Source organism: Zophobas morio, unplaced genomic scaffold (genome assembly GCF_036711695.1).
Source record: "Zophobas morio isolate AGI-343-1 ecotype UQ-CSIRO unplaced genomic scaffold, CSIRO_AGI_Zmor_V1 ptg000021l, whole genome shotgun sequence".
Classification (NCBI taxonomy): domain Eukaryota; kingdom Metazoa; phylum Arthropoda; class Insecta; order Coleoptera; family Tenebrionidae; genus Zophobas; species Zophobas morio.
In genome coordinates, this window is record NW_026972126.1 from 22366035 (window position 1) to 22392788 (window position 26754).

Here is a 26754-nt window from a genome sequence, read left to right on the forward strand (position 1 = left end):
CGAATATAATAATAAATCTTCGCCGATTGTTGAGTCATTATCTTCCGTTTTTCCGTAAAATAGTCACCTTTCACCAGTATGTAAAACAAATGGAACTGCAGCTCGTTTTAGTAAATAATAACTTAGGGAAAACCATCCAGAATTTTAGTTATATTGCAACTACAAACTTAAAATATTAAATGCGTTTATATCAAATGTTGCGTAACAACAGAAACGTAGCCTTTTCGTATTTAATGTATCGTAAACACTTGCACTATAAAAGACCTGATTAAAATAAAGTGCATTGCTATCTAAATATATTCAGTTCATTCAAGGTTTCTACTTGTTCAACTTTCATATAAATTACTAATTTGTGTTTATATTTAGTTTGCGTTACTTCCATTCAGTAAAATTGGTAGATTTGGACGGTAACCATGATGCCGTCTCCACCGATCACTCTGAGCTGGTTCGATTACACCATATTTGCAGGTACTTTAGTTTTCAGTACTTTGATCGGAATCTACTACGGTTGTTTTGGAAGTAAACAAGGAACAACCAGGGAGTACCTCATGGGAGGAAAAACCATGAAAATTATTCCCATAGGGATATCAGTAGCAGTGAGGTGAGTTCGTCACAAAATTTTCAATCGTCACGATCTGGAAAATTTTAGTCATATTGCTGGGGCTGTGCTAGTAGGAACAGCAGCAGATGTTTTCAGATACGGAGCCAGCATTTGGTTATGTGTCGTTTCGGTAATAGTAATGGGGCTTCTAACAAATTTTGTTTACCTTCCTGTGTTCTTTAAACTGCGTTTGAGGAACGTTTACGACTATTTGGAGAAAAGATTTGACAAGAAAACAAGAATGTTGGCAATTATATTTTACACGATTGGTGAAATACTTTTATTCCCAGTGCATGCGTATTCTCCATCTTTAACTTTTGCCACTGGTAAAGAGTCTGTGAGATTTTTCATTTAAACTAATACAGTACTTTCAGCTAGTGGTTTTAATGTAAATCTCGTAGCTTTTATTCTGTGTGCTATTTGCGTATTTTACACTTCAATTGGGGGTTTCAAAACCGTAATTTGGACCGATATTTTTCAGTTTGTAATAATAGTGGCATCTTTTATCTGTATTTACGTACTAGGTCTTAGAAAATCAGAGGGATTCTTGTCGGTGTGGAATACAGCTGTAGCTGGACAAAGACTAGAAGTTTTCAAGTAATCATTATTTGTAGTATTGATAACTATGTGAAAATGTGTTGTAGTTTCGATATAAATCCTACAGTAAGAGATAGCTTCTGGGGATACTTAATAGGTGTAGCATCGTCCTTTACGGCCTACGTATCCGTGCGTCAAACCGGCGTTCAAAAATTTTTAACTTTAGGAAAATCTACAGATCTCAAATGGTCAGTTATTTACACCGTCATTAGTATGTCAGCGATTCACACTTTGTGCATTTTCGTTGGCTTAGTGGTTTATGCCAAGTATAAAGACTGTGACCCACTCACTAGTCACATGATCTCAAAACATGACCAAATTTTTCCTTACTTTGTAACTGAGATTGGTGCCAGCGTACCAGGAATCTCGGGTCTCTTTATAGCAGCGGTTTGTAGTGGATCGCTAAGGTACATCTTCTCTTTCACTATGCGTTAGAATAACATCTGTGTTATAGTTCAATGTCTGCAAACTTGAACGCTCTCTCTGGTGTTATCTATAAAGACATTGTGTACTTTTTCCTCAAGAAACAACTCTCTGACAAAAGTAGTAGTGGTATTTTGAAAGTGATAGTTCTTGCTGTTGGTACCTTGTGTACTTGTTTAGTGTTTACAATAGGACTATTGGGAGAAATACTTTCGATTAGTTTAGTAGTAGCAAGTCTTACACATGGACCGTTGTTGGGGTTGTTTACACTAGGAATTCTCTTCCCCATGGCAAACTCAAAGGTACAAATCCATCAAAACGTGTTTTAAAGCAATAACAGTGTTTTAAAGGGAGCCTTTTTTGGTTCGCTAGGAGGATTTGTTTGTGTTGGAATTTTAGCAATTCCAGCCAAATTTTACGAAATGAGAGGGTTCATAAAATATCCTACGAAACCCCTGTCTATAAGTGGTTGCTCTGTGTTCAACCAGACGTTAACTGGGACAAACTTCGCATCTTTTAACACCACTGCATTGTAATAATCAAATTTTCTGTTTAACAACTTACTTTTTTTGATTTTTTTTCAGAAATGATTCCGTTACATTCCAACCCCCCTCCATTTTTAAGATTACGTTTTTCTACTATACATTCTTTGGAGCCGTCATGACCATAATTTTCGGATTAATTATCAGCTATATGTCAAAGAGGGATTCTTCAGTTGACAGAACACTGCTAAGTCCCTTGATATATAAGTGCCTGCCTGAAGATTGTCGAGAGGAAGAGAAGATGTCATGCGTTAGCTTACAAGACCCATCAGAAATTCGTCCTTAAAGATTAATTTTACTTTGTAGAATTTTCTCTTTCCTATTGATAAATTTGATGTTTTAGTAAGTGTTACCCAATTTGAGTAGGTCTCATGATTAATTTCCTAGAAACAGATAATGTAATTGTTTTCTAGTAAGGTTTCTGTTGTACCTAAAAGTATATAAAAAATATATAATTACTACTGTCATGGAACTATCTTCTTTGACATTTTTCACTTGGTGCCAAAATGTATGATTTTAAATTTTTAGCATTTTTAAGTTCATCATGACGTTTTATAACTCAGAGAATACAAACATACAGATTTTACGTTTCGGTCTGTCTCATCCATCATATGAACCGTAGACGAATTCTCTACATTAGTGTCTAATACAGAGATATAGCCTTTTAGAATAATAAAGTACCTATTGCTGTCTAAATATACAGGGTGATTCACGAATAGCGTCCCCTCTAATAGTTTCACACTGCTCGATGTTGGAGCAGTGTTTGCAGTTCTTACACGGTCTTCTGTTCTCTACTCTTGCCTAGCCACTTGTCCTCCGAAACTACGTGATCGGTTCTAATCAGGAATTCGCATCCATAGAGATACTTCTGGAACTGTACAACAGCCAGCAAGTCCTTCGTCGTAGCACAGTAGTTCTTCTCGGGTTTCGAAAGTACGCTGCTGAAGGACTCAATGACTTTTTCTTCCAGCTGTGACAAGACGGCACCTATTTCGATGTTGCTCGCGTCCGTGTCCAAGACTGACATTCACGATGATTGAGAATAGGACAGAATAAGACTAGAGCATAGTGCGTTCTTCAATCTTTTAAAGGCTGCTTCACATTCAGCAGTCCAATTAAACTGAGCCTTCAAATCCGTCAGCCGGTGCAGAGGAGCAGCAACAGCAGCAAACCCGTTGACAAACCTTCTGTAGTAAGTGCACAATCCCAAGAACCTCCGGACTTCGTGTTTATTTCTTGGTCTTGGAAAATCGCGAATCGCATTGATCGTTTTTCCCGTAGTCTTAATCCAGTTTGCCGAAACAGTATGCTCCAGAAATTCTAGGAGGAATTTCGTCGGATTCAGCTTCAAGCTTGCCTTCTTCATTTGGCTAAATACTTCTTCTAGGTTGGTCAAGTGCCCCTCAAATGTCTTTCCGATTACCATGATGTCGCCTAAATAAACCAAACATGTGTTCCATGTTAGTCCTCGTAGTACCATCTCCATTAGTCTCTCAAAAGTAGCCGGAGCATTACACAGTTCAAAAGGCATAACTGTAACAGTCTTTTCCTTAGCTTCTGGGTGAATACCAACTTGCCAGTAGCCGCTTTTTATATCTAACTTGGAAAGCCAGGAGGATCCTGATAATGTTGTTAGCGTGTCATCAATTCTTGGAAGAGGGTAACTGTCTTTTTTGAGTACATCGTTTACGTAGAATCGCGTCGACCCATCCTTCAGGCGTTTTATGTACATAATAAGTGAACTTTTGATAAAAAAATACATATAACACACTGACAGTTTTATTTGTACAGCTATAAATCCTCACAAAAGTCCAAATACAATAAATTTTACTTCCGATTGTTGACGCAGTCTTCCGTCTTTACGTCAACCTTCGACAAAGTTAAGTCGTCACTTTTGTCGTTCCCGGATCCGTACTCGTCGCGTTCCTTCACCAGGAAACAAATTGAACTGCGTCCCGTTTTAGTAAATAATAACTTAGGGAAAAACCTCCAGAATCTTAGATATATTGCAACCAAAAACAGTTAATCCTGAATATGTGAATTTGTTATTGTTGGCTACACGAACCTAATAACTTGAATCAAAGGTTGCGTAAAACAGAAACGTAACCTTTTCGATTATGCATCGTAAATAATTGCACCATAAAAGACCTGACTAAAATAAAGTGCATTGCTATCTAAATATATTCAGTTAATTCAAGGTTTCTACTTGTTCAACTTCCACAGAAATTACTAATTTGTGTTTGTATTTTGTTTGCATTCCTTCCATTCAGTAGAACTGGTAGATTTGGACGCTAACCATGACGCCGTCTTCACCGATCACTCTGAGCTGGTTCGATTACACCATATTTGCAGGTACTTTAGTTTTCAGTACTTTGATCGGAATCTACTACGGATGTTTTGGAACTAAACAAGGAACAACCAGAGAGTACCTCATGGGAGGAAAAACCATGAAAATCATTCCCATAGGAATATCAGTGGCAGTGAGGTGAGTTCCCCACAAAAATTCTAGTCGTCACAATTGGGAAAATTTTAGTCATATTGCTGGAACCGTGCTACTAGGAACTGCAGCAGATGTTTTCAGATACGGAGCGAGCATTTGGTTATTTGTTGTGTCGATAATAGTAATGGGGTTACTAACAAATTTTCTTTATCTTCCTGTGTTCTTTGAACTGCGCCTGAGAAACGTTTACGATTATTTAGGAAAAAGATTTGACAAGAAAACAAGAATGTTGGCAATTATATTTTACATGATTGCTGAAATACTTTTATTCCCAGTGCTAGCGTATACTCCATCTTTAACATTTGCCACTGGTAAAGGATTCATGAGATTTTTCATTTAAACTGATACAGTAGTTTTAGCTAGTGGTTTTAATGTAAATCTCGTAGCTTTTATTTTGTGTGCTATTTGTGTATTTTACACCTCAATTGGTGGTTTCAAAACCGTAATTTGGACCGATTTATTTCAGTTTGCCATAATAGTGGCATCTTTTGTCAGTATTTACGTACTAGGTCTTACAAACTCAAAGGGATTCGTGTCGGTGTGGAATACAGCTTTAGCTGGAGAGAGACTACAAGTTTTTAAGTAATGATTATGATACTTGGATAGTGGTGATGACTGTGTGAAAATGTATTGTAGTTTCGATATTGATCCCACAGTAAGAGATGGCTTCTGGGGATACTTTCTAGGTGCAGGGTCAACCTTTACGGCCTACGTAGCCGTACGTCAAACCGGCGTTCAAAAATTTTTAACTTTAGGAAAATCTACAGATCTCAAATGGTCACCGTAATTAGTATGTCAGTGATTCACACTTTGTGCGTTTTCGTTGGCTTAGTGGTTTTTGTCAAGTACAAATACTGTGACCCACTCACTAGTCACATGATCTCAAAACATGACCAAATTTTTCCTTATTTTGTAACTGAGATTGGTGCCAGCGTACCAGGAATCTCGGGTCTCTTTATAGCAGCCATTTGTAGTGGATCACTAAGGTAGATCTTCTCTTTCACTATGCGTTATAATAACATCTATGTTATAGTTCAATGTCTGCAAACTTAAACGCTCTCTCTGGTGTTATTTATAAAGACATTGTGTACTTTTTCCTCAAGAAAAAACTCTCTGACAAAAGTGGTAGTGGTATTTTAAAAGTGATAGTCCTTGCTGTTGGAACCTTGAGTACTGGCTTAGTGTTTACAATAGGACTATTGGGAGAAATAATTTCGGTTAGTATATTAGTAGCAAGTCTTTCACTTGGACCGTTGTTGGGGTTGTTTACACTAGGAGTTCTCTTCCCCAAGGCGAACTCAAAGGTATAAAACTATCAAAACGTGTTTTAAAGCAATAACAGTGTTTTAAAGGGAGCTTTTTATGGTAGTCTAGGAGGTTTTGTTGCTGTTGGAATTTTAGCAATTCCGGCCAAATTTTACGAAATGAGAGGTTTCCTAAAATATCCTACGAAACCCCTGTCTATAAGTAGTTGCTCTCTGTTCAACCAGACGTTAACTGAGACAAATTTCGCATCTTTTAACACCCCTGCATTGTAATATTTAAGTTTTCTGTTAACCACTTATTTATTTTAATTATTTTTCAGAAATGATTCCGTTACATTCCAACCCCCCTCCTTTTTTAAGATTTCGTTTTTCTACTATACATTCTTTGGAGCCGTGATGACTATAATTTTCGGATTGATCATCAGTTGTATGTCAAAGAGTGATATTTTAGTTGACAGAAAACTGCTGAGTCCCTTGATATATAAGTGCTTGCCTAAAGAATGTCGAGAAGAGGAGAAGATGGCATGCGTTAGCCTACAAAACTCATCAGAAATTCGTGCTTAGGGGTTGATTTGACTTGGTATTTATAAAAAATATATTACTGTTGTCATGAAACTATATCTTCTTTGACCTTCTTCACCTAATGTCAAAATGTTTGGTTTTAAATTTTGGGCATGTTTGAGTGCACTATGACGTTTTATAACTCAGAGAGTACGAGTATACACATTTCACCTTTCGATCTCTCTCATTCATCATACGAATAATCTAGACTAGTGTATATTAAATTGTCTGATACAGAAATATAGCCTTTTAGAATGTTATTACAATAAAGTAACATTGCTATCTAAATATATACATGTTGTGCGAGGTTTTTACATATTTAACATGCATAAAATTACTAATACGAGCTTACAGTCTGTTTAGTAAAACTGGTAGATTTAGGCCAAAACCATGACACCTAATACGTCTTCATCGATCACTTTAAGGTGGTTTGATTACACTATATTTGCAGGTACTTTAGTTTTAAGTACCTTAATAGGAATCTACTACGGATGCTTTGGAACTAAACAAGGCACCACCAGAGAGTACCTCATGGGAGGAAAAACCATGAAAATCATTCCCATAGCGATATCAGTAGCAGTCAGGTGAGTTCAACACAAAATTTTCAAATTGTCATAATTCAGTAAATTTTAGTCATATTGCTGGAGTCATGTTACTAGGAACAGCAGCAGATGTTTTCAGATACGGAGCTAGCATTTGGTTATTTGTCGTTTCGATAATAGTAATGGGTTTTCTAACAAATTTTCTTTACCTTCCGGTGTTCTTTAAACTGCGTCTGAGAAACATTTACAACTATTTGGAGAAAAGATTTGACAAGAGAACAAGAACGTTGGCAATTGTGTTTTACGTGATTTCTGAGATACTGTTATTCCCAGTGCATGCTTATTCTCCATCTTTAACATTTGCCACTGGTAAAGAATCCGTTAGATTTTTCATTTAGACTGATAAATTAGTTTCAGCTAGTGGTTTTAATGTCAATCTCGTAGCTTTTATTTTGTGTGCCATTTGCGTGTTTTACACTTCTATTGGTGGTTTCAACACCGTGATTTGGACGGATCTTTTACAGTTTACCATAATAGTGGCATCTTTTATCTGCATTTACGTAATAGGTCTTGGGAAATCAGAGGGGTTCGTATCCGTATGGAATACAGCTGTAGCTGGACAAAGACTACAAGTGTTTAAGTAATCATTATTTATAGTGTTGTTGATTGTGTAGAAATGTGTTGTAGTTTTGATATTGATCCCACAGTAAGAGACAGCTTCTGGGGATATTTAATAGGTTTTGGATCCTCTTTTACAGCCTACGTAGCCATGCGTCAAACCGGTATTCAAAAATTTTTAACTTTAGGAAAATCTACAGATCTCAAGTGGTCCGTTTTATGCACTGTAATTAGTTTATCAGTGGTCCAGACTTTGTGCGTTTTCGTTGGCTTAGTGGTTTATGCCAAGTACAAAGACTGTGACCCTCTAACTAGTCACATGATCTCAAAACATGACCAAATTTTTCCTTACTTTGTCACTGAGATTGGTGCCAGCGTACCAGGAATCTCGGGTCTCTTTATAGCAGCTATTTGTAGTGGATCACTAAGGTACATTTTCACTTTCAATAGGTGTTACACTAATAATAAGATCTATATTATAGCTCAATGTCCTCAAACTTAAACGCCCTCTCTGGTGTTATCTACAAAGACATTGTGTACTTTTTCCTCAAGAAAAATCTTTCTGACAAAAGTGGTAGTGGTATTTTAAAAGTGATAGTTCTTGTCGTTGGAACCTTGTGTACTTGTTTAGTGTTCATAATAGGACTGTTGGGAGAAATAATTTCGATTAGTTTGTTAGTGTCAGCGCTAACACAAGGACCTTTGTTGGGGTTGTTTACATTAGGAATTCTCTTCCCAAAGGCAAATTCAAAGGTACAAATTGACTAGAACTTATTTTAAGATACTAACAATGTTTTAAAGGGAGCCTTTTATGGTAGTCTAGGAGGTCTTATTGCTGTTGCATTTCTAGCACTTCCGGCCAAATATTACGAAATGAGAGGTTTCATAAAATATCCTACTAAACCCCTGTCTTTAAGTGGTTGTGCGCTGTTTAACCAAACGTCAACTGAGTCAAATTTTACAACTTTTACCACCACTGTACTGTAAGTACTAAGTTTCTGTCAATCACTTATATATTTTTGATTTTTTTCAGAAATGAGACTGTTACATTTCAACCCCCCTCCATTTTTAAGATTACGTTTTTCTATTATACATTCTTTGGAGCCATAATGACTATAATTTTCGGATTAATTATCAGCTACATGTCAAAGAGTGACTTTTTAGTTGACAGAAAACTGCTAAGTCCGTTGATATACAAGTACTTGCCTGAAGAATGTCGACAGGAAGAGAGGATATCATGCGTTAGCTTACAAGACCCATCAGAAATTCAATAAAATATTTTTTACCAAAATTCGTTCGTTATTGTTAATTTATAGCAAAATTCGTTTAAAGTAGACGGAGTCAAATATAGCCTCATAAAAAGCAACATGGTCAATGACCACGTTCTATCGAATGTAAACGAATTGCCTTCGGCAACCCAGACACTCTCACACAGTTAATAATAACTAAGGGAAAACCATCCAGACCTTTAGATTTATCACAACTAGAAAAATGTGAATTTGGCGCATGTTTTAAATCAACAGTTGCATCATTGACCTAGCAGTTATTTAAAGAGTGAAGCAAATTTTGCCAAAATCACCCTCAAATGACATACACAAATGTGCTAAACCTTGGGTCTTAAATAGTATAATAAATTACTAATTCCTGCGTTGCCATACAAGAAAATAATAAGCATTTATTTCTATAGTTGCGTAGATGGTACTTGTGTGAAATAAAGTGATCATTTTACCTTTACAACAAATGAACCGACCAGTGGGTACTAAACCATCTAATACAGAAATGTAGCCTTTTAAAATATTACGTAAATACTGGCAAGATAAAAATCATAATTAAAATAAAGTACTGTGTTATCTAAATATACAGGGTGTCTCAGAAATAAGTACATTAATTTTAACCAGTAACAGAACTCGTGAAACGGAACAACTTTTTTATCTACCATTTTTTCGAAAACTCAAGTCGAATTTCGAATTTTCCCACCCATATATTCACGAGCCGTCTATGTTCACCTTAAATAATAACTTAAATAATAACAACACTACAACAATGAAGAAGGTACCCTAGCAACCGTTTTGACACTGACAATCATTTTTATGTCAATGTTTTTACTAAACGTTGTCTCTTTGAGGTTTGTTTGGCACAGATTTCTAATTTATAGACGAAATGTGTTGACATGGCTTTGTTTTCAAATCTGGAATGCACCGATATCGTTTTAACGTACGGTGAAGCTCGAGGAAACGGCACTCGCGCCCAACGAATTTTTTCAGAAAACCTCCCAAATCGTCGTCTGCCAAATGTGCGCAGTTTTAAGAACGTTGCAGCACTTTCGAGAGTACGGAACTTTTAAACCTGCACCTCAGGATCGGGGTAAGTTACGTAATAATAGAATTGCTAATATTGAAGAGGCTGTTTTGAAGAGTGTCGAAGCTCGACCGGGCACTAGCACGTATCACTGTCTAGTGTGATGTATCGGAGAGTAGTATTTGGAGGATACTCAGAGAACAAATGTACCCCTTTCAGGACCAGAAAGTTCAGTTATTGAAACTAATAGACTTACCACGTAGGCAAAACTTTTGTGAGTAGGTTAATAGAAAAATAAACGAACAAGTAAATTTTGTGTCTCTTATACCATCAACTGATGAGGTCGGTTACACGAGGGAAGGTGTTCAACACCCACATTTGGGCCGATGAAATTCCGTACGCCATTAGGGAGCAGGATTTTCAATTTCTCTCTAAATCTTTGTCACATTGACAAGATTAGGAAAATACGTATCCTAGTAACTGTTTTTGACCATAAATTATTAATTATAATAATTATTAGTATCCATGGGTGACTGAGGATCCATGGGCGGGTAACCTTAATTGGGATATAACTTTAACAATTTTTAACTTGATAATTAAAAAGTTCTTGACAAAACTTTACTAAAAAAAGTTGTTGAGTTCAATGAGCTCTATAACTGATTAAAATTAATGTACTTATTTCTGAGACACCCTGTATATACCTACTTTAACTCAAGGTTTTTGCTTACTCTACTTTTATGTCAAGTTTTTACTTGTCTAACTGTCATACACATTATTAATTTGTGCTTAAATTTCTTTGCATTTAATTTATTCAGTAAAACTGGTAGATTTCAACGATGACTTGACAAGAGTCTCCTAAGTTCTGTTATATACAGCTGCTTATCTAGAAAACACGACAACAAAAGAAACACACACTATAGCAGCATACAAGGCGCCACTCAAGGTTTTGACTAACCATACATTAAAACACAATTTATGTACCCACTCGTTAAAAAATAGACACCACTTAACAAACTGACGGTTTTATTTCCAAACCTATAAATCCTTACAAAAATACAAATCTAAAAAACTCTACGTCGACCCCTCCCTGCTCCCCTCCAACTCATCAATCTCCGCATCCATCACAATATTCGCCACCGCTTTCTTCACCTTAGCAACCGTGCTAGGCGTCAACTGCTTCACCGTCTGGGCGATCCCCTGGAAAAACGCGTCCACGGGATGCATTTCCGCGTAGGCCACTCTACCCCGATTTTTCCTCTCGGCCGCTTGTGTCAGACTGTTCCCCACGTCCTCGCTCTCCTCCTCGAACTCCATATCGGGCTGTGAGTCCCCGGACACGCTTGCACTGAGACTCACACTGTCCTCCGTCTTCACCTCGAATTTCGACAACGGGACGTCGTCCCCTTTGTCGTCCCCGGACCCGTACTCGTCCCGTTCCTTCATCAGGATGTGCGGCAGAAGGAACTGCATCTCGTTTTCGTAAATGTAGGGCCGGACGAGCCCCGTGGCCCCCTGGCGCTTGCGCTGCTGCTTGACGAAGGCGTCCCGGAGGCTCTTCCACTGCATCTTGACTCTGTTCACTGAAAAAGAACGTATCAATACAGTATAAATAGCGTGCTTTTCATGCAAGATAGGCAACCAATATTACTAGGGTCTAGGTTAAAAGCGCAAGTGCTATAATAAGTTTCGTCTTTTTTCGGTTATTATTATTATTATTTAGCGAAAGTTATTGCTTCAGGATAAAAATAACTAGTGTGGTTTTTGTGTTACCACAAGTATAGTTGGCTCCAGAACAAACGGGAATGGAATTTTTGTACAATGTAAAATGTACTTGTCTCTTACTTGTCAATTTTGACTATTTTGACACAAAATTTTTGCAATGTCATTATTGTTCTAACCTATTTCAAAATACTCCCGTTTAAACTAGGAAAATTCACACAGTAATCTGTCACACTAACTTTGACAGTTCCCATTTTTTCTGGAGCCAACTGTATATAGGATGACTCTTCAATTCCAATATGTGCAGTCTTCTTTTCACAACAAGAAAGGTAAAACATGTTGAAAATAGTAAACTTGTATAGGGAAATATCGATTTTGCAATTACGCTCCGCCCCTCGGTCTAACAACGAATGAAAAAGTCATCACGATTGAGATTGAGACGGATGGGTATATGTAATACAATTACTCAAGAACATATTTTACATGGTAATTTCTCGTAGAAAAATAAGGATTTTACAATTAAGCCCCGCCCCTCGGCTTACGACGAATAAAAAAATCATCAGAATAGAGATAGGGCGGGTGGGCGGGGCTTATATTTGGTCCATTTTTTCTTAATATACGAAGTCTTCTTTTACCAACAAGAAACTGACAATATGTTTAACTGTCCTGTTGTTAAAAGAAAACTCTATATAAAAAAAATCTACCCCCCCACCCACCCCGATTTCAATTGTGACATCAATATTTCTCTAAAAAATCTACCCTTTTAAAAGCATATTTCGTATGGTAATTTCTTGTAGAGAAACGAGGGTTTTGCAACTCAACTCCGCCCTTCAGCACACGATGAATAGAATATTCATCACAATTGAGATAGGGTGGGTGGGCGGGGCTTATATTTGGTCCATTTTTTCTTAATGTACGAAGTCGTCTTTTCCCAACGAGAAACTGAAAACATGTGTCTCTATCATGTTGTTAAAAAAAACTCTACATAAAAAAAATCTACCCCGATTTCAATTGTGACATCAATATTTTTCTAAAAAAATCTACCCTTTTAAAAACATATTTCATATGGTAATTTCTTGTAGAGAAACGAGTATTTTGCAACTAAACTCCGTCTTTCAACTCACGATGAATAAAATATTCATCACAATTGAGAAGGGGTGGGTGGGCGGGGCTTATATTTGGTCCATTTTTTGTTAATATACGAAGTCTTCTTTTACCAGCAAGAAACTGATAATATGTTTAACTATTCCGTTGTTAAAAGAAAACTCTTTATAAAAACAATCTGCCCCGCCCACCCACCCCGATTTCAATTGTGACATCAATATTTCTCCAAAAAAATCTACCCCATTTAAAAGCATATTTCATATGGTAATTTCTTGTAGAAAAACGAGTATTTTGCAACTAAATTCCGTCCTTCAACTCACGATGAATAAAATATTCATCACAATTGAGAAGGGGTGGGTGGGCGGGGCTTATATTTGGTCCATTTTTTCTTAATATACGAAGTCTTCTTTTACCAGCAAGAAACTGATAATATGTTTAACTATCCTGTTGTTAAAAGAAAACTCTTTATAAAAACAATCTGCCACGCCCACCCACCCCGATTTCAATTGTGACATCAATATTTCTCCAAAAAAATCTACCCATTTAAAAGCATATTTCATATGGTAATTTCTTGTAGAAAAACGAGTATTTTGCAACTAAACTCCGTCCTTCAACTCACGATGAATAAAATATTTATCACAATTAAGAAGGGGTGGGTGGGTGGGGCTTATATTTGGTCTATTTTTTCTTAAAGTACGAAGTCGCCTTTTCCCAATGAGAAGCTGAAAACATGTTTATCTATCCTGTTGTTAAAAGAAAACTCTATATAAAAAAATCTGTCCCGCCCACCCACCCCGATTTCAATTGTGACATCAATATTTCTCTAAAAAAAATCTACCCTTTTAAAGACATATTTAATATGGTAATTTCTTGTGTAGAAACGAGTATTTTGCAACTAAATTCTCTCCTTCAACTCACGACGAATAAAATATTCTTCACAATTGAGATGGGGTGGGTGGGCGGGGCTTATATTTGGTCCATTTTTTTCTTAACGTACGAAGTCGTCTTTTCACAACGAGAAACTGAAAACATGGTTATATATCCTGTTGTAAAAAGAAAACTCTATATAAAAAAAAAAAATCTCCCCCGCCCACCCACCCCGATTTCAATTGTGACATCAATATTTCTCTAAAAAAATCTACCCTTTTAAAAGCATATTTCATACGGTAATTTCTTGTAGAGAAACGAGGATTTTGCAACTAAACTCCGCCCTTCAACTCACGATGAATAAAATAGTCATCACAATTGAGATGGGGTGGGTGGGCGGGGCTTATATTTGGTCCATTTTTTTTCTTAATGTTCGAAGTCGTACAATATCATACCATGTCTTTTTGTATCATGTTTATTTCTTTACAATAAATTAAAAACATGTTTTTGAATATCATGTTGATCAAAGAATACTATGTATATTAAAAAATATAAATCCCGCCCACCCACCCCATCTCAATTGTGATGATTTTTTTATTCTTAGAAACTTAAAACACGTTTGAAATGGTACGCTTTTGTTAGGAAATATGAATTTTGCAATTAAGCTCCACCCTAGGTCTGCCAACGAATGAAAATTTCATTACTATTTAGATCAGGGCAAGTCTTTGATTTTTTCTTAATATATGTACATAGTATTCTTTGAAGAACACAATACTCAAAAATATGTCTTACATGGTAATTTCTTGTAGAGAAGTAATGAGGATTTTACAATTAAATTCCGCTCCTTTGGCTCTAGACGATTAAAAAAAATCATCACAATTGAGATCGGGAGGGTGGGCGGGGCTTATATTTTGCCTTTTTTTTTAATATACGTAGCCATTTTTTCATAACAAGAAACTTGGAACATGGTTAAAATTATACACTTTATTGGGCGGAGCCTACTTGCAAAATCGATATTTGCTATATAAAAAAAATCTGCCCCGCCCACCCACCCCGATTTTAATTGTGACATCAATATTTCTCTAAAAAAATCTACTCTTTTAAAAGCATATTTCATACGGTAATTTCTTGTAGAGATACGAGGATTTTGCAACTCAACTCCGCCCTTCAGCACACGATGAATAAAATATTCATTACAATTGAGATGGGGTGGGTGGGCGGGGCTTATATTTGGTCCATTTTTTTCTTAATGTACGAAGTCGTCTTTTCCCAACGAGAAACTGAAAACATGTTTATCTATCCTGTTGTTAAAAGAAAACTCTATATAAAAAAATCGGCCGGGTGGGCGGGGCTTATATTTTGTCTTTTTTTCTTAATATATATAGCCATCTTTTCATAACAAGAAACTTAGAACATGGTTAAAATTATACACTTTATGGGGCGGAGCCTAATTGCAAAATCGATATTTCCTTATAAAAATTTTCCATTTTAAACATGTTTCAAGTTTCATGTTATTAAAAGAAGTCTACACATACTAAAACAAAAAGGCAAAATGTAAGCCCGCCCACCCGCCCTATCTCAATTGTGATGATTATTTTTATTCGCCATGAACCAAGGGGGCGGGGCGGAGCTTAACTGCAAACCACTTATTTTCATGGTACAAGAAGACATGATATGCTACTCCGGTGGATGAATTTTCGTCTGCTTTGCGCACCAGCCACGTGATAACTCATTACCTTGAAAACCGTGCCTGAAACGCTCTTCTGACAACTTCTAGAGCTGTTAAATGTAAATTTATCAATGATATGTGAGGTTATAACGGAGGTTTAGATTCGGTTCAGTTTTTAATCATGGGTTAACTTATCTTCGAAGGTACTGAGTTCAAATCAAATGCTAATAACATGGTTCATTGACGAACATGAAAAAAGCCAGAATTTAAAGTTGGCAGTCATGTCTGCCACATGACGTCACACAAAATGCGCAATATCATACCATGTCATCTTGTACTATGCATATTTCTTTAAAGAAATTAAAAACATGTTTCTGAGTATCCAAAAAATACTATGTATATTAAAAAATTTAAACCCCGCCCGCCCACCCCATCTCAATTGTGATTTTTTTTTTATTCTTAGAAACTTAAAACACGTTTAAAATGGTGAAGACAACGAATGAAAAATTCATCATAATTGAGAATTGCAATTGGGGCGGATATAGGTGGGGCTTAATCTTTGGCTTTAATTTTTTCAAAGTATTTCTCTGAGAGAAATAAGGATTTTGCAGTTAAGCTCCGCCTTCTTGACTCACGACGAATAAAAAAAATCATCATAATTGAGACAGGGTGGGTGGGCGGGGCTACATTTTGATTTTTTTTTTTTTTCTTAATATGTGTAGACTTATCTTGGCAACGAAACGGCAACTGTAAGGGGAACTTCAACGTTAACAGCAAATTTATAAATCCCACTTAAGAGTCTAGAAAAACATGCTATGTATCCCGTAGCGAAAGCGGTCGCTTTTGCCGGCTCGTCGCAGCGCGATCTGGCGGCCGCGCGCCGCACCGCTACGCCACTGACCTGTGGTGTTGTCCTCCCGACCATAGACAATCTTGGCGACTTCAATCCAGTTCCGGTTCTTGGTGGCGAGGTGTCTGAAGGTTTGCAGCGACTGGTCGTAGAGGAATGGCCGACTTCGAACCGCTTCGATTAAGCGTTCGGCATTCTTCATTATTTTCGGAATTTTGGCGATGTTATTGAACCGACGAGATGGCTGCGAGTTGGCGGCGCGTTGCGCGTTTGTTTGGCGTCTCGGAGACTGAATGCCGAGTTAAAACGCAAGCGCGACGCAACCGCAAGACGCCGAGGGCGGCACTGCGGCGGAAACTCGTCGGGGGGGATCCGGACTCGGCGTTGTTTGATAAATTACAAAAGAGAATCCACAACGCAATTTATTTAATCTTGAACTTGGGCGGCCTCGATAAGAAAACCAATTTTTTATTTTTTATATACATACTAAATCGGGTTTATTGGCGATTGCATTATAAATACACCCACGAGAAATAACAATAAATAATTTCCATTGCATAACATTTGTAACGTATTGCTAAAAATACAACACAATTACTACAACTACACTTCATTTAGTGTGATAAGCAGACGTGTGTAAATTTTAAATTGCGAGTATAAAAACGTTATTGATTAGTACTGCAATGTTCATTCTAGCGAAATTTATAACTTATGCCCACTGACTACCATAAATAAGCAGTTCCGGAAAATATCGGTACCACGAAGCCACCACATGCCCCCTTGTACCTTCGTGCCAATAAAACATACCAAAACAAACATATAATTACACTGGTATAATAATTCATACACAAAAAACCTATTGGATGTATGCAACCAGCAATACGCGGCGATCCCGCGACCCTACGCCACTGCAAAGGGCATTAAATGCTGCGTAGTTGCGATGACGTAGCGGCAGACGCAGCAGCAGCAGGAGCGTCACGCTTGGCGGGATCCCGAGGCAGCGGCCATGCGATGGTATGAATGACCTGTGAAGGGCGTTGCTCCCGCCCCCGTCCCCGCCCTGCCGCCCTGCCACTGCACCAGCAGCGGATCGGCGACGGCGACGACGACCACGGCGGAATACGCGCTGTCGTGGTTGCGTTGAGCTGCGGCGTTGCCGGCTCGTGCGCCGCCCAATTACGTCACAGTTTAAAGCGCCGAGCGGACGGCGGCTTGTTTTTCGGACTTTAAAATGCGGCGGACGTCGAAGGCGGCCTAATGGGGGGCGTGCGTCAGGGTGACGTCAATGCAAAAGTGGTGTTGGTGGGACGGGGATGTGCGTATTTTGGGGTAATTGGGATGGGTTTTTTGGGTAGAACTGGTTTGTTTTTGTTGCGGACGTTTTGGTGGGTTGAGTTGGTAATGGAGTCAAAGTCTAGGGTTTTTAATTGAGGTTAATTGTGGTGGTTTTATAACAGTATTGGGTTTGCAAATTCTGGGTATTGGTTTGAACTTTGAAATTAATATTTTTTATAATTTTTAGATATTCGGATATAGGGCAAACAATGGAATTTTTTTGTACGTGTGTTTTAATGATGATAAATTGTTTATGAGAACTGCGTGCTAAATTCTAGGCTAAATTAAATAACAAAATGGATTCACAACAATGGCCTACTCTAATTTGTCATATTTTTTAACCTTTAACCACAATGCAGTGGTTTAATCAATAGATTGAATTGTAAAAGTGCATGATATCTTGAACTTTGATGGATGTTTGTCTATGGATTCATAGTTTTTAGTATTCCTTATACAGGTGACCCCAAAAAAATATTTTTTTTTTGTTTCTTTATTATATATTTATTTTTTCATTTTCTCAATTTTTTATTTTAATTATGTATTTATATTTTCATTTCCTTTATTTGTTCAATCCACAATATCTCATTTTTCGATTTTGCACTTTTTCGATTTTGAAGTTTTTCAAATCTCTCAATTTTTTTTAGTTTTTCGTTTCAACAATTTTTCAGTTCTTGTTTTCCAATTTTTAGATTTTTCAATTTTCATTTTCTACTTTTTCGTTTTTCATTGATTTTGCAATTTTACAATTTTGAAATTTTTCCATTTTTTAACTCGAAAAGTTGAAAAATCGAAAAATTTTGAAACCAAAAAGCGGGACTCTTATAAATTGAAAATTAATGAATCAAAAAATTGTAAAGAAAAACCGAACCGAATCGAAAATTTGGAAAACCCATGAATTATAAAATCGAAAAATAATAAAATCCTGAAAACTGTAAAGTCGAAAAATTGTTAACATTGAAGAAACTGAAAAATCTGAAACTGAAAAAACGAAAAATTAAACAAATCTAAGAGTTGGAAAATAAAAAAATTGGAAACCGCAAAACTACAAACCGAAAAATTGAAAAATCCAAAAATTGAAGATTCCACATTGAAAAAAGGACATGAAACCAGAACATCGAAAAATTGAAACATCCACAAGTTGGAAAATTGGGAAAACTGAAAATTTTTTAAATAAAAAGTTGCATGGAAAAATTGTAAAAATAAAGACAATAAGAACCGAAAAATTGCAAATCGAAAAACTAAAAATCTACAAATTAAAAAAAAAAATACATGAAACAGTTATAAAATCCCATTACTGAAAAATGAAAAAATTCTAAAATCTAAAGTAGAAAAATTGGAAATTTTTTAAATTATAATTATTATTACAAATTTAAAATGAAAACTAGAAAAATTACAAACACAAAATTGAAGAAACGAAAAACTGACAATCTACAAACTAAAAAAACCAAAATTTAAAAAATCTAAATTAAAAAGTTGAAAAACCAAAAAATTGCAAAAAAAAAATAAAATAAAGAACCCAAACGAAAAAATGCAACTCGAAAATTGCGGAATCTAAAAATTGAAACATCCAAAATTTTGAAAATCGAAAAACTGAAACATTTTAAAATGAGACCTCGTATATCGTAAAAACCAAAAAAAGACTATTTAAAAAATTGGAAATCGAAAAATTGGGAAAGGTAAAATTTAAAAAAATGGAACTGAGAAAACAAACAAAATAAAAACCAAAACAAAAAATTGCAAAGTAATAAGGTGGAAAGTTATATATTGAAACTTCGAGAACTGAAAAATCTCAAACTGAAAAAAAAAACAAAAATTAAAAAATCTAGAAGTTGAAAAATTAAAAAATTGAAAACCAAAAATTGAAGAAACAAAAAATTGAAAAATTGACAAACTGAAATATCTGAAATTGAAAAAAGCGAAAAATTGAAAATTTCAAAAATTAAATGAGTTAACATTGAAAAACAACGAAAATTATAAAATCAATACATTAAAAAACCGAAAAATTAAAAAAGAAAAAATACCCCACCAAAAAACTGCAATTCAAAAAGTGAAACATCTAAAATTTGAAAAATCAAAAAAATGAAAAATTTAAAAATTGCAAATCGGGAAGTTGAAGAAACAAAAAATTGGAATTAAAAAACAAAATCGAAACATTAAAAAGTTGAATGATTAAAAAATTAACAAAATAAAAAACGAAAACGAAAAATTGTAAATCGAAAAAGTGAAAAAACGAAAAATTAAAAAATCTAAACGATGACAAATAGAAAAATTGGAAACCCAAAAACTGGTCAAATCTGAATATTGAAAAACTGAAAAAATAAAGAAAATAAAATGTCGAAATGAAAAATTACAAATCGAGAAATTGAACAAATGACAAATTAAAAACTCCTGAAATTCCAAATCGAAATATTGTAAAACCTGAAAATTGAAACATGAGTGGGAAAAACGATAAACTTAAAAATCGATTAATTACAAATCGAAAACATTGGAAAAAAAATCAAAAAACGAAATTAAAAAAACAAAAAATTATGAAATCGGAATATGTAATGAAAATTCGAAACATTGTTATATTGAAAAAAAATCAAAGAAATGAAAAAGTTGTAAAATTCCATACCTGAAAAATGAAAAATTCTAAAATCCAAAGTTGACAAAGTGAAAATTTTGTTTAATTATAATTATTATTAGATACATATGTAAAATGAAAACTAGAAGAATTACAAACCAAAAATTGAAGAATCGAAAAATTAAAAAATCGGCAAATTGAAAAATCCGAAGTTGAAAAAACGAAAAATTAAGAAATCTAAACTGAAAAGTCCAAAAATTTAAGAATTTCAGATTGAAAAAAACTGAAAAAATAAAAATACTAAAAAACCGAAATGAAAAAATACAAATCGAGAGATTGAAGAAATGACAAATTAAAAACTCCTGAAATTGCAAATCGAAAAATTGCAAAATCAAAAATTGAAACACTCACAAGTTGGAAAATCGGAAAACTGAAAAATCTAAAAATGGAAACTCGAAGAGTTGCATATCGCGAAATGGAACGAAAAAAAATGAAAAATCGATTAACTGCAAATCGAGAAAATTGGAAAAAACGAAAAATTAAAGAATCGTTTAAATGGTAAAGTAAAAAACATTAAAAGATCGAAAAATTAAATATCGAGAAACTAAAAAATTCTAAAATCGTAAAATTGAAAAAGTGACAAATTTTAAAATTACAATTATTATTACATATTTAAAATGAAATGTAGAAAAATTGCGAATCAAAAATTGAAGAAAACCAAAAAATTGAAAAACTGAAAAATTGGAAAAACAACGCAAATAAAAAAAAACTAGGAGTTGGAAGCGAAAAATTGTAAAAAAAAAGAAAATAAAAACCGAAACGAAAAATTGTAAATTGGAACATTTGAAGCAGTGAAAAATTGAAGAAACAAGAAAACGAAAAATAGAAAAATCGCAAATCGAAAATGAAAAAGTGAATATTTTCAAAATTGCAATTATTATTACATATTTAAAATAAAAGGTAGAAAAATTGAAAAAGAGAAAAACTATAAAATCAGAACATTAAAGAACGGAAAAATTAAGCCAAAAAAAACTAAAAAATTGAAGTGAAAAATCGAAAATTCGCCAAATCTAAATGTTGCAAAGTCGAAAAACTGAAAAATATCAAAATGAAAACTCGTAGAGGTGCCTGTCGTAAAAATTGAAAAAATTGAAATCGAAAAAACAAAATAATAAAATCCAAAAATTTAAAAAAAAAAAGAAATTGATAACTGAACCGAAAAATCGCAAATTAAACATTTTAAGAAATGAAAAATTGAAGAATCAAAAAATTTGCAAAATATTAAAATTGAAGAAACGATAAAATTCAAAAAATGGAATTAAACAAAAAATTATAAAATCGGAACACTGAAAAATCGAAAAATTGTAAAAGTAAAGAAAACAAAAAGCGAAACGAAAAATTTCAAATCGAAAAATCGGAAAACCCAAAAGTTGCAACATTGAAAAATTATAAAATCGCCTTAAAGTCGAAAAATTGTAACATTGAAAGATGGAGAAATTGAAAAACTAGAAAATCAAATAAATGAAAAACGAAAAGATTCTAAAATCCAAAGTTGAAAAATTGAAAATTTCAAAAATTAAACAACGTAACACTGAAAAACCGAAAAATTGAAAAAATAACGAAAAAACCCGAACGAAAAACTGCAACTGCAACTGCAAGTCGAAAATTGTGTAATCTAAAAATTGAAACATCCAAAATTTGGAAAGGCGAAAAACTGAAGAATTTAAAAATGAAACCTCGAAGAGTCGCAATATCGTAAAACTGAATAACCAAAAAAAAACGAAAAATTGAAAAATTGTAAACCGAAAAAGTAAAAATTATAAATTGAAAATTCGAGAACTGAAAAATCTCAAAGTGGAAAAAGGAAAAATTAAAAAAAGTTGAATTAAAAAAAATATATATAAAATCGAAACTCTGAAAATTCTAAAAATTCTAAAAATAAAGAAAATAAGAACCGAAATGAAAAATTGCAAATCGAAAAACTGGAAAACCCAAAAATTGTAAAATCGAAAAATTGTAACGGATATGGGAGAAATTGAAAAATTAAAAATCAAAAAATTAAAAAATCAAATAACTGAAAAAGTGGTAAAATCCCATAATTGAAAAATGAAAAAATTCTAAAATCTAAAGTTGAAAAAGTGAAAAATTTTCCAAATTATAATTATTATTACATATTTAAAATGAAAACTAGAAAAATTACAAACCAAAAATTGAAGAATCGACAAACTGAAAAGTCTGAAATTGAAAAACAAAAAATTAAGAAATCCAAATTAAAAAGTTGAAAAACCGAAAAATTGCAAACCAAAAAATTGCAAATCGGAAAATTGTAAATTTCAAAAATTAAACAACTGACAATTAAAAAAAAAAACAAAAATTGTAAAATCGCTACATTGAATGACCGAAAGATTAAGAAAAAAAAGAAAAAAAAAAAACGAAAAATTGCAAGTCGAAAATTGCGCACTCTAGTATTCGAAAAAAGTGAAAAATTATAAACTGAAAAATCTCGAACTGAAAAACTGAAAAAACGAAAAATTAAAAATAAGGTGTAAAATAGAAACATTGAAAACCGAAAAATTAAAATACGAAATATTGAAGTCTAAAAATTGAAAAAATTCACATTAAAAAAAAACTAAAAAAAAAGAACCAAAAAACCGAAATAAAAAAATACAAATCGAGAGATTGAAGAAATGACAAATTGAAAACTCCCGAAATTGCAAATCGAAAATTGCAAAATCAAAAATTGAAACACCCATAAGTTGGAAAATCGGAAAATTCAAAAAATGGAATTAAAAAAACAAAAAATTATAAAATCGGAACACTGAAAAACCGAAAAATTGTAAAAATAAAGAAAATAAAAACCGAAACGAAAATTTCAAATCGAAAAATCGGAAAACCCAAAAGTTGTAAAATCGAAAAACTGAAGAATTTAAAAATGAAACCTCGAAGAGTCGCAATATCGTAAAACTGAATAACCAAAAAAAACGAAAAATTGAAAAATTGCAAATCGAAAAAGTGAAAAATTACAAATTGAAAATTCGAGAACTGAAAAATCTCAAAGTGAGAAAAGGAAAAATTAAAAAATCTAAAAGTGATATGGAAGGAACAAAAAAAATAAAAATGGATTAATTGCAAATCGTTGGAAAAACGAAAAATTAAAAAAAGTTGAATTAAAAAAAATATATATAAAATCGAAACACTGAAAATTCTAAAAATTGTAAAAATTAAGAAATTAAGAACCGAAACAAAAAACTGCAAATCGAAAAATTGCAAAACCCAAAAATTGTAAAATCGAAAAATGGTAACGGAAAAGGGAGAAATTGAAAAATTAAAAATAAAAAAATTAAAAAATCAAATAATTGAAAAAGTGGTAAAATCCCATAATTGAAAAACGAAAAAATTCTAAAATCTAAAGTTTCAAATGAAAATTAGAAAAATTACGAACCAGAAAATGAAGAAAGGAAAAATTAGAAATCTAAATTAAAATTAAAGCTAAAATTGAAACAATCAAAGTTTTTCGTTTCAACAATTTTTCAGTTCTTGTTTTCCAATTTTTAGATTTTTCAATTTTCATTTTCTACTTTTTCGTTTTTCATTGATTTTGCAATTTTACAATTTTGAAATTTTTCCATTTTTTAACTCGAAAAGTTGAAAAATCGAAAAATTTTGAAACTAAAAAGCGGGACTCTTATAAATCGAAAATTAATGAATCAAAAAACTGGAAAGAAAAACCGAATCGAATCGAAAAATTTGGAAACCCATAAATTATAAAACAGAAAAATAATAAAATCGTCAAAATTGTAAAGTCGAAAAATTGTTAACATTGAAAAAAACTGAAAAATCTGAAACTGAAACAACGAAAAATTAAACAAATCTGAGTTGGAAAATAAAAAAATTGAAAATCGCAAAACTACAAACCGAAAAATTGAAAAATCCAAAAATTGAAAGATTCCACATTGAAAAAAGAACATGAAACCAGAACATCGAAAAACTGAAACATCCACAAGTTGGAAAATTGGAAAACTGAAAAATTTTCAAATAAAAAGTTGCATGGAAAAATTATAAAAATAAAGACACCAAGAACCGAAAAATTGCAAATCGAAAAATTATAGAATCGTTAAAATTGTAACATTGAAAAATGTAGAAACAGAAAAACTTAAAAATCTACAAATTAAAAAATCAAATAAATGAAAAAGTTATAAAATTCCATTACTGAAAAATGAAAAAATTCTAAAATTTAAAGTTGAAAAATTGGAATTTTTTTAAATTATAATTATTATTACAAATTTAAAATGAAAACTAGAAAAATTACAAACAAAAAAAAGAAGAAACGAAAAACTGACAATCTAAAAACTAAAAATTAAAAAACCTAAATTAAAAAGTTGAAAAACCAAAAAATTGCAAAAAATAAAATAAAAACCCAAACGAAAAACTGCAACTCGAAAATTGCGGAACCAAAAAATTGAAACATCCAAAATTTTGAAAATCGAAAAACTGAAAAATTTTAAAATGAGACCTCGTATATCGTAAAAACCAAAAAGACAATTTAAAAAATTGGAAATCGAAAAATTGGGAAAGGAAAAATTGAAAAACTTGGAACTGAAAAAACAAACAAAATAAAAACCAAAACGAAAAATTGCAAAGCAAAAAGGTGGAAAATTATACACTGAAACCTCGAGAACTGAAAAATCTCAAACTGAAAAAAAAAAAATAAAAATTAAAAAATTTGAAAAGTTGAAAAAGTTGAAAAATCGACAAACTGAAAAATCTGAAACTGAAGAAACCGAAAAATTGAAAACCAAAAAATTGAAAATTTCAAAAAAAAACAAGTTAACATTGAAAAACAACGAAAATTATAAACTCAATACATTGAAAAACCGAAAAATTAAAAAAAATAAAAAAATACTCCACCAAAAAACTGCAATTCGAAAATTGCGGAATCTAAAAAGTGAAACATCTAAAATTTGAAAAATAAAAAAAAAATTAAAATTGCAAATGGGGAAGTTGAAGAAACAAAAATTGGAATTAAAAAACAAAAAAAAAATAAATAAAATCGAAACATTAAAAAGTTGAATGATTAAAAAATTAACAAAATAAAAAACCAAAACGAAAAATTGTAAATCGAAAAAGTGAAAAAACGAAAAATTAAAAAATCTAAACGATGAAAAACTGAAAAATTGAAAACCGAAAAACTGCAAAATGAAAAATTTTACTTTGAAAAAAAGGAAAATTGTCAAATCGGAATATTGAAAAACTGAAAAAATAAAGAAAATAAAATGCCGAAATGAAAAATTACAAATCGAGAAATTGAACAAATGATAAATTAAAAACTTCTGAAATTGCAAAATCGAAAATTGCAAAATCAAAAATTGAAACACCCATAAGTTGGAAAATCGGAAAATTAAAAAATGGACACTCCTGAAATTGAACGAAAAAATGAAAAATCGATTAACTGCAAATCTAGAAAATTGGAAAAAACGAAAAATTGAAAAAATAGAACTAAAAACACAAAAAATTATAAAATCGGAACTGAAAAATCGAAAAATTGTGAAAATAAAGAAAATAAAAACCGAAACGAAAAATTTCAAATCGAAAAAGTGAAAAATTGCAAATTGAAAATTCGAGAACTGAAAAATCTCAAAGTGAAAAAAGGAAAAATTAAAAAATCTAAAGGTGATATGGAAGGAACAAAAAAAATAAAAGTGGATTAACTGCGAATCATTGGAAAAACGAAAAATTCTAAAAATAAAGAAAATAAGAACCGGAACAAAAAATGGCAAATCGAAAAATTGGAAAACCCAAAAATTGTAAAAACGAAAAATGGTAATGGGAGAAATTGAAAAATTAAAAATCAAAAAATTAAAAAATGAAATAACTGAAAAAGTGGTAAAATCCCATAATTGAAAAATGAAAAAATTCTAAAATCTAAAGTTTAAAATGAAAACTAGAAAAATTACAAACCAGAAAATAAAGAAACGAAAAATAAAAAATCTAAATTAAAATTAAAGCTAAATCGAATTCGAAAAAACCGAAAAACTGTAAACCGAAAAATTGCCAATCGAAAAATTGTAAAAATAAAGAAAAAACACGAAAAAAATTGTAGATCTAAATCCGCCAGTTTTGAGAAATATTTTAGTTCAAACTGAATGTTAATACAAAAACAATAGGCAAAAATATTTTCAAACAACCCCCCCAAGTTTGTTACTACGTTCGATTTTGATGTTACTAAAAACCGAACACCCAGTAGACAATTTTCCTTATAATTGAATTCACGTCAGCAATTACACAACTTGAAACTCCTGTCAATTACGGCCAATTACCCCAATCCAATTTTTCGTTTACGCAAGTAACTTATTTAAAAGCCGGCCGCATTTCGCCCCGCCGCCACTGCCGCCTCCGCTTTCAAACCTCGCGCCCGACCCGCCGCCAAACCGTTACGTCACAGCCGCATTCCCCGCATCCATGGAAGCCAGCACAATCCGGCACCGCCGCCCACGGCATTTTCGTTATCGAATACTACGAATCGGCGCCTGCGCCTTTCTTGTTTACAACCAAGCGCTCGCCGGCCCCATCCCCGACTCACGTCCGGGGCGGCGGCCCGAGCTCGCCCGCGCGCCCGACAAGGACGCCCGCAGTACGCACGTCTGCGCTCGGTGCGGGGCGCCTCGGCCCGACCCAGCTCGGCAAGATGGAGTCCGCGGCG

General features: G+C 33.3%; 5 protein-coding genes across 5 annotated transcripts; 4 read left to right on the plus strand and 1 right to left on the minus strand.

Annotated features, from left to right (window-relative positions):
• Positions 1-381: 381 nt before the first annotated feature.
• Positions 382-2526, plus strand: LOC135132442 (sodium-coupled monocarboxylate transporter 2-like). The gene is made up of 7 exons (XM_064060534.1): positions 382-601; positions 650-927; positions 976-1198; positions 1246-1605; positions 1653-1923; positions 1972-2153; positions 2206-2526. Exons 1-7 carry the CDS (start codon positions 414-416, stop codon positions 2447-2449), a joined length of 1746 nt encoding a protein of 581 aa, XP_063916604.1. The 5' UTR covers positions 382-413; the 3' UTR covers positions 2450-2526.
• Positions 2527-4415: 1889 nt separating this feature from the next.
• On the plus strand, positions 4416-5804 carry LOC135132443 (sodium-coupled monocarboxylate transporter 2-like). Its single transcript, XM_064060535.1, has 5 exons — positions 4416-4648; positions 4697-4974; positions 5023-5245; positions 5300-5649; positions 5697-5804. The coding sequence occupies exons 1-4, from the start codon at positions 4461-4463 to the stop codon at positions 5448-5450; spliced, it is 840 nt and encodes a 279-aa protein (XP_063916605.1). The 5' UTR covers positions 4416-4460; the 3' UTR covers positions 5451-5649; positions 5697-5804.
• Positions 5456-6492, plus strand: LOC135131790 (sodium-coupled monocarboxylate transporter 2-like). The gene is made up of 4 exons (XM_064059640.1): positions 5456-5649; positions 5697-5967; positions 6016-6197; positions 6249-6492. Exons 1-4 carry the CDS (start codon positions 5456-5458, stop codon positions 6490-6492), a joined length of 891 nt encoding a protein of 296 aa, XP_063915710.1.
• A 387-nt stretch (positions 6493-6879) lies between these two features.
• LOC135131791 (sodium-coupled monocarboxylate transporter 1-like) lies at positions 6880-8923 on the plus strand. Its single transcript, XM_064059641.1, has 7 exons — positions 6880-7073; positions 7123-7400; positions 7449-7671; positions 7719-8078; positions 8132-8402; positions 8451-8632; positions 8683-8923. Exons 1-7 carry the CDS (start codon positions 6880-6882, stop codon positions 8921-8923), a joined length of 1749 nt encoding a protein of 582 aa, XP_063915711.1.
• A 2030-nt stretch (positions 8924-10953) lies between these two features.
• LOC135132603 (uncharacterized) lies at positions 10954-16525 on the minus strand. The gene is made up of 2 exons (XM_064060745.1): positions 16208-16525; positions 10954-11527 (listed from the first exon to the last, which is right to left on the minus strand). The coding sequence occupies exons 1-2, from the start codon at positions 16356-16358 to the stop codon at positions 11019-11021; spliced, it is 660 nt and encodes a 219-aa protein (XP_063916815.1). The 5' UTR covers positions 16359-16525; the 3' UTR covers positions 10954-11018.
• Between the last annotated feature and the right edge of the window lie 10229 nt (positions 16526-26754).